General features: G+C 34.3%; 2 protein-coding genes across 3 annotated transcripts; one reads left to right on the forward strand and one right to left on the reverse strand.

Moving 5' to 3' along the window:
• The first annotated feature begins 1,373 nt into the window (after window positions 1–1,373).
• Window positions 1,374–2,348, forward strand: LOC145597263 (uncharacterized). Its single transcript, XM_081653403.1, has one exon. The coding sequence runs from the start codon at window positions 1,374–1,376 to the stop codon at window positions 2,346–2,348; it is 975 nt and encodes a 324-aa protein (XP_081509529.1).
• A 3,625-nt stretch (window positions 2,349–5,973) lies between these two features.
• Window positions 5,974–7,495, reverse strand: LOC145599203 (peptidyl-prolyl cis-trans isomerase FKBP17-1, chloroplastic-like). 2 transcript variants are annotated; one of them, XM_081655611.1, is made up of 4 exons: window positions 7,071–7,495; window positions 6,637–6,759; window positions 6,387–6,503; window positions 5,974–6,290 (listed from the first exon to the last, which is right to left on the reverse strand). In XM_081655611.1, exons 1-4 carry the CDS (start codon window positions 7,419–7,421, stop codon window positions 6,204–6,206), a joined length of 678 nt encoding a protein of 225 aa, XP_081511737.1. In that variant the 5' UTR covers window positions 7,422–7,495; the 3' UTR covers window positions 5,974–6,203. The 2 variants fall into 2 exon arrangements, with proteins under 2 accessions (XP_081511737.1, XP_081511736.1); XM_081655610.1 differs by having other exon boundaries at window positions 5,974–6,301; window positions 7,071–7,493.
• Between the last annotated feature and the right edge of the window lie 13 nt (window positions 7,496–7,508).

Here is a 7,508-nt window from a genome sequence, read left to right on the forward strand (position 1 = left end):
CCAATAGTTTGGTTGGATCTCATTCAAATTCTAACTCATTTGAGGTGTTGGCCGAAAATGATTCTCATGGGGATTTTGGCCCATGGACTTTAGTCACTAATAAAAGAAAGCCCAATCCTAAGTTGGTGGATAGGAATAGCAAAAAAAAATAATAATAATATTCCTAAGGCTAATTCTAAAGTTAGAGTTGATAATAACAACTCTCAGAATAATAAGTCGAATATTGTTGATAATTATAATAATAAAAAAGGTTTTAATTCAAATAAAAATCTTTTAGTTTATAAAAAAAAGGAAGTTGATAAAAAAAATTGTTACTAATCCTGAATGTATAAAGGATTTAGATGTTTTGGTTCCAAGTAAAGTTGTTAATGATAATTTATCTAATGAAAATATTAGTGCTGTAATTATTACTACTAAAACGGTTCCAATTTCAAATTCAGAAGCAGTTAGTGGAAATAATAAGGAATTAGAAGTAATGATGGTGGATGAGATTCCAAGTAAAATATTGGAAGATACAAATGGCATTAATGCTAAGGTGTCAATCTCAAGTGAACACTTGGATGAAATGCAACTTGATGTCCAATCTGAGCCATTGATTTCAGCTGCTCTCTCTCCTCTTGGTGGAGCAGCAACAGAGAATAATTCCTCTACTTCACATATATTAGAATTCAATTCGGATTCCCAATTAAACAAATTAAACTCTCTAAATTCTAGCCATGCAAGATCAGAACCAGAACTCATCTCCTCAAATACTACCCATAATAACTTATCAGAGACGAAAGGTCTCGAATCAAGAATACAATGCTCAATCTCAGGGGAAGGAGCCGATTTTACAGGGTGTTCCAGTTTACGAATTGCAGCAGGGGTCGAGCTCAGGGTCGAAGGCGAAAACTCTCCAATTGTTCCCATCTTCCCCGATGATAAAGACACTTTTGATCAAGAAAAGGCCGGGATCTCCGACGGAGCTTACCGGAGCGGTGAGATTGTTGGATGCATTGAAAAGGAAGCAGGAAGCGCTATCAGTCTTAAGGGCGGAGGAAAGGGATCGTACCTTCCCCTTTCAAATTCCAAGAAGAATCCCTGTTTTTCACTTGCGATTAGAAACCAGAGGTCAAAATATGGCAAATCGCCTTATCGCAACCTTCATATCTCAGGAGGCGGTGGTGGGGATGCAATTACAGATAAGATATTACCGGTTTCTACAGGGGCCGAGAGAGATTGTGGCTCAGATGACACCATTATCCTTAGAGGATGTTCTACCGATAGGGATGGATGCATATTGGAGGGATTGGGAAGTGTACTATCTTCCTCCGAACCCGCAGTCGACTGATCGTCCTTCGATCACTCTTCAGAGGCCACTTCCTAATTTGAAGATGAAGTTTATTCTTTGGAATGTAAGGGGAGCTTGTAGAGATGAATTTATTCCGCATGCACGACATTTGGTTAACATTCATCATCCTGCTGTGTTTGTTTTCCTTGAAACTAAATCTGATGATTTAAGGGCTAGACAAGTTATGTTGCAATTGGGCTTTCATGATTTTAAAGCAATTGAGGCTAATGATAAAAGGGGTGGTATATGGCTCTTTTGGAAAAATGTTGTTGATATTGCCGATTTTAAGGAGGATTTTTCCTTTTTTCATGCTCTTTTTCACTTCAAAAATTTGAGCAAAGAGGCTTTGATCACTGGTATGCACGCTCCATCCACGAGAAAAGAAAGACATGAGATGTGGAGAGACATGCAAGAGGATCTTCCTCCTCCTAATACTCCTTGGTTGCTCTTTGGAGATTTGAATGAGGTTACTTCTCAATCTGAGAAGTTTGGAGGGCGTGGTTTTAGGCATGCTCAGTGTCGTGATATGAACAATTTCACCAATGCTGCTGGCTTCTTTGACATGGGTTACAATGGTAATCCGTTCACTTGGAGTAATGCTAGAGAAGGAGCAACTTTGATTAGGCAACGCTTGGATAGGGCTCTTGGTAATGCTGCTTGGGTGGAACAATTTCCGCATACTAAGGTATTTCATCTTCCATTTACTTACTCTGATCATTCTCCAATTTTAATATGTTGTGATAACCCTAGGGTAAATGGCTCCTTTCCTTTGCGTTGCAAAGAAGTTTGGTTATCTCATCCAAATTTTAAAGATTTTTTTGTTAATAACTGGCTTGAACCTTTTGATGATTATATATTAGGCATGCAAAAATTTCAAGATAATATTAAGGACTGGAATCATAATATTTTTGGAAATTTAAAATATAAAAAAGATAGACTTTTAGCTAGAATTGGGGGTATCCAAAAAATTTTGGCTAAAAAACATTCGAATTTCCTCATTAATTTGGAAAAAGAGTAGAGGAAAAATTTATGATAAGGAGAGAGTTATTTGGGCACAAAAGGCGGGTATTGATTGGCGCAAAAATGGTGATCTAAATACGAAATATTTTCACATTATAGCCAAAATTAAAAAGAGTAGAGGAAAAATTTTATGCCTTAAAGATTCAACTGGAAATTGGATTAGTGATGATTCAATTTTGAAGAAAATGGCAACTGATTTTTATCACAATATTTTCCAATCGAAGATTATTAATAGAGGGGGCTCTGGTAACTTTCATCCTGTTAATAAATTGTTGATAAGTGAAAATAATATTTTAGCTAATTTTATTCCAAGTTTGGATGAGGTTCGTATATGTCTGTTTAGCATGGAACCTATGAAATGTCCGGGCCCCGATGGTGTTCAACCGAAATTTTTCCAAGCAAATTGGGATTCTTTAGGCAAAATTCTTCATAAGGTTTGTGCTGATAGTTTTTCTAATAGCTTTTTTAATTCAGATATTAACAAATCCTATATTTCTTTAATTCCAAAAGTTGAAAAACCTGAAAATTTAACTCAATTTAGACCTATAGGGCTTTGTAACACTGTGTATAAATTAATTACTAAAATTATTTCGAGTAAGCTTCGTTCCTATCTGAATAATTTGGTAAGTCCTTTACAATCGAGTTTTATCCAAGGAAGAGGAATTAAGGATAATGTGATAATTATCAAGGAAATGTCACATATTTTCCATAAAGCTAAGGTTGGGAAAAATATTATGGCCTTAAAGCTTGATTTGACTAAGGCTTATGATAGCCTTGAGTGGAATTTTATTGAGGAAACTTTAGTTGGTTTTAATTTTCCGATGAATTTTGTTAAGCTTATCATGTTTTGCATTACTTCTCCTCAAATTTCGGTTTTATGGAATGGAGAAATAACCTCGGAATTTAGGCCAACTAGAGGTATCCGACAGGGTGATCCAATGTCTTCATATATATTTGTTTTGTGCTTGGAGAGATTATCTCTAATGATAGAAGAAAAAGTTAATCAAAAAGTTTGGAAGCCAATTAAGGTAACAAAATCAATTTCTTTGTCTCGTATATTTTATGCTGATGATGTGTTCCTTTTTGGACAAGCTTCTAAAAATAATATCCAAATAATCATGCAAGTTTTGCAAGACTTTGGAGACATTTCAGGCTTGAAAGTTAATCAAAGCAAATCTACTGCCATTTTTCCAAGAAAGATGAATCATAATATTCGAAAGGACATAGTCACAGAATTTGATTTCACTTCTACTACTTCCTTTGGTAAATATCTAGGAGTTGAAATTCATCCTAATAAACTGAAAAAATGTGATTATTTCGGTTTGCTTGATAAAACTTTCAATCAGATTAAAGGATGGCAATCCAAGTTATTAAACTTGGCAGGTAGGTGTACCTTGGTAAAGTCTGTGCTTTATGCTTTTCCTGTTTATTTGATGCTAACTAGTATTCTTCCTGTTTCTATTTGTGATGATATTGAAAGAAATTGTAGAAAATTCTTGTGGAATAAAGTTGATAAAACTAAATATTCAACTAGAATAAATTGGAATCATGTCACTAAACCTATGCAAATTGGAGGATTAGGAATAAGAAGGTTGAGATTGTGGAATGTTGCTTTTATGGCTAAGTTAGGGTGGAATATTTTGACTAAGCCATATAAGTTATGGGTTAGGATTTTTAATGAGAGGTATTTAAAGAAAAAGGGTCTTTTTGATTGTCATGGTAGCCCTAATCATTCTCAAATTTGGAAGGATATTTTGAAAGGAAGGGAATTACTTGCCTCGGGTCTTAGAGTTGGTATAGGTAATGGTGTTTCCACATCTTTATGGAATCATCATTGGGTTGGTAATGTTCCTTTGAAGGATGTGATCATAAATCCTATTCCTTCACATATGACTTGTTGGATGGTTTCTAATATTATAAAGGACAAATGCTGGTTTCTTGATGAGATTGAACATCTTCTTCCTGTTAATATAATTAATTTGATTAAAGCCACTCCTTTACCTAGACGTACTGTAATGGAAGATTTCATTACTTGGGATTTAAGTAAGGATGGGATTTTTAATGTTAGATCGGCTTATAATTTCCTTCTAAAAGAAAAGTGTACAGTTTCTACTAACATTAGCTCTTGGAAAAATGTTTGGAAGGTTCAAGCCCCCTTTAAATATAGGATGTTCTTATGGAATTGTGCTCATGAAATTTTACCTGTGGCTGAAGCTTTATCTAATTATATGCCCTTAATTTCTCCTATTTGTACTAGATGTAGTTTGTATTCGGAATCCCATATTCATGTGTTTAGGGATTGTTTTTCTTCTTCTATTTTATGGAATGATATATTTTTCAAAGTTTATCTTCCAAAAAATTTTAATTTCAATATATTCAAAAACTCTTCTTGGAATATTTGGATAAATTACAATCTTGGTTTGGATAAAAAATGGAAGTTGGTTTTTGTTACTGTTTTATGGCATCTTTGGCTTCATAGAAATTCCTGTATTTTTGAGGAGAAAATAATGGGTCCAATTTCTCTCTTTACTAAATTTTTCTTTGATTTTAAACTTTCTAATGGAATTTTACAGGATTCAAATACTAAGAAGGGAAAGAGTAAGGTGGGTTCAAGTTCAAGTTCTAACTGGGAAGCTCCAAGAGATGGATACTTCAAGATTAACACGGATGGAGCTTGGCTAAATTCTGCTGTTTCTTCAGGTGGTGGGGTAATTAGGAGATCGGATGGAACTTGGTATGTTGGGTTTTCTTGCAAATATGATTCGATTTCTCCTTTTTTGGCTGAACTCTATGCCTTGAATGATGGTTTGTCAATTGCGGAGGACTTGAGGCTAAAGAAAATTATTGTTGAAACGGATGCAAAGGCTCTTCGCAACATGCTTCTGGCAACTGGGCCAAATCCTCACCATGAGTTAGCAGCAGCAATCAGCGATGTGGCTGCTGTTCTGAGAAGCTTTGAAGTAGCTGTGATTACCCATGTCCCTCGTGAAAAGAACGAGCTTGCTCACCGTCTTGCTATCTTTGGAAGAGAAATGGCTGTTGGTTACAAGACCCATTACCTTGTTCCTGATTGCGTCTCAGAATTATATGAAATGGAGAAGGATCAAGTGCGTACTGCTTTGTCCTCCAACCAGCAAAACTGATGATCAGGGGCTCTTTGCTTTGGATTTCTGTAGTTTTTTTGGGGTGCTAGTTATGAATGTGGTACACTTTTGGGAATGTAAATGATGTATATATTAAACTCCAAGGGAGTTTAGTTGATAATGGGGGGAATGTTAATCATATTATCTTTTGTAATAGCATAAGCTTTTAATGTGAAAACAATATGATGTATTATGTAAATACTAAGGCTCTAGCCTTTTAATCTATTATATCTCCTCCTTTTGTTAAAAAATTGTAAGTGGGCTTATTGCCATTGTTTTGGTGGAATTGACCAACTAATTGCATTAATGCTTTGTATAGAGAAATTTGACCTTATAAGATTGTGTACAATTTTAAGGAATTCACATGTTTCAAAATGTAGATAATCTTGATGTTCTTATTTTGTTTTGGCAAAAAGTGTAAATTGTGCATGCTAAATATAAGTAAATCTACAGATTAGCAAGCATAATTGTCATGTTGGTAATCACAATATGAAACCTTTGCGGAGTATATTATTTCATAAGTTATATTCATAATCTTCTTCTAGTCGGGTTAGTAAAAGTACGAAGGATATATCTACATACCAACTTGCGAAAAATAATTCAACCACATCTCACTATACAAGTATACAATATTGAATCATAAATAAGTTTGTACGCGGAGAACTAGTAATAAAGAACTTCTTGTTGATTAATGCTTGACATTAACAAGCTCAACATCGAATATAAGAGTTCCTAATGTCGATCCTTCTCCATTGGCAAGACGTGTAGGATTGAAGATTGTAGTGAATAATCGTTGTCTGTCGAAGAACTAGTCCAAAGAAAATCATCAATACACTAGCATATAAGTTATACTTGTAATTACGTACACAAGGAAAAATAGTGGTATGACATACATTGGGTGGTAATGGTTCTTGAGTTGTGTTTTGATATCCTTGAGATGGAGGAATTATTACTCTTCTAATGCCACCAACTTTCATTGATCTTACTGCTGCTTCAATCCCTGAAATTACCTGTGATATACATAATATATAGTTGCATGTTACATATAATGCCAAGAATGAAATGTTACATATATAGTTGCATGTTGCATACTTACATATATCTAATGTGTTCAAAATTGTATTAAATGTAATGCGAAATTACATTGTTGGAGCCAAGAATGAAGATGAAAGGAATTGGTTCACCAGTTTGATCTTTGTGATCATATGTTGAATCAAAACGCCAACCTTGCTTTGCTGCTAATCTTCCATAATAATGTATTGCTACCTATATTAATAATTTCATCAGTCAATTCAGTTTCCATAATATGAGATTAATAGAAAAAGTATACGAAATTACAAAGTATATATAATCACCACTAGGCCAGAAGAAATAATAGTTGTACATGTCATGCCGTCCCAAAATAATAGGTCACTTTCTAACTTTAGCAAGTTATAATTTTAACTCTTCCTAGTGTAACCAATACTTGTATTATTTAGCAATAGAGGAAATATTAACAAATCAATAAGGTTCGGAAACAAAAAAATTGAGGTAAATTCGGAATATTTAAGGTGAAGAGAATAGAATCTAAGTCGAACCTGGTCACCATCGACAGGGGTAGAACCAGTACCTACACGAAGATCTAAGGCCTTAACACCACCGGAATTCGAAAGCTCGTAGAATTTAGCAATTGCATCACTTGAACTATTAGGAGTTGATGAAAAAGAAGCAGCAGAAAATGAGAATAAAGTAGCAGGAAATACAATTGATGTTATGATACAATTTGATAGCAGCAATCTTCTACTACTATTACTTGTTGGTTGTTCAACTAAAGAAGAAGAAGAAGAAGAAGAAATAATGGAGATTTTTTTTGATTGATTTAATTGTTGAGATAATGCAGAGGAATGAATGGTGAGATGGTGAGGTACATAGAAGGATATCATAGTCATGTAGCAGCTGATAAATCAACTATTTATTTCTATTAATTCTATAGCTTGATCTTTATTTATCTTGTTCTTCAAATGAATGGACAAGAA

The sequence above is a fragment of the Chenopodium album genome, chromosome 20 (genome assembly GCF_948465745.1).
Source record: "Chenopodium album chromosome 20, dcCheAlbu1.1, whole genome shotgun sequence".
NCBI classification, from domain to species: domain Eukaryota; kingdom Viridiplantae; phylum Streptophyta; class Magnoliopsida; order Caryophyllales; family Amaranthaceae; genus Chenopodium; species Chenopodium album.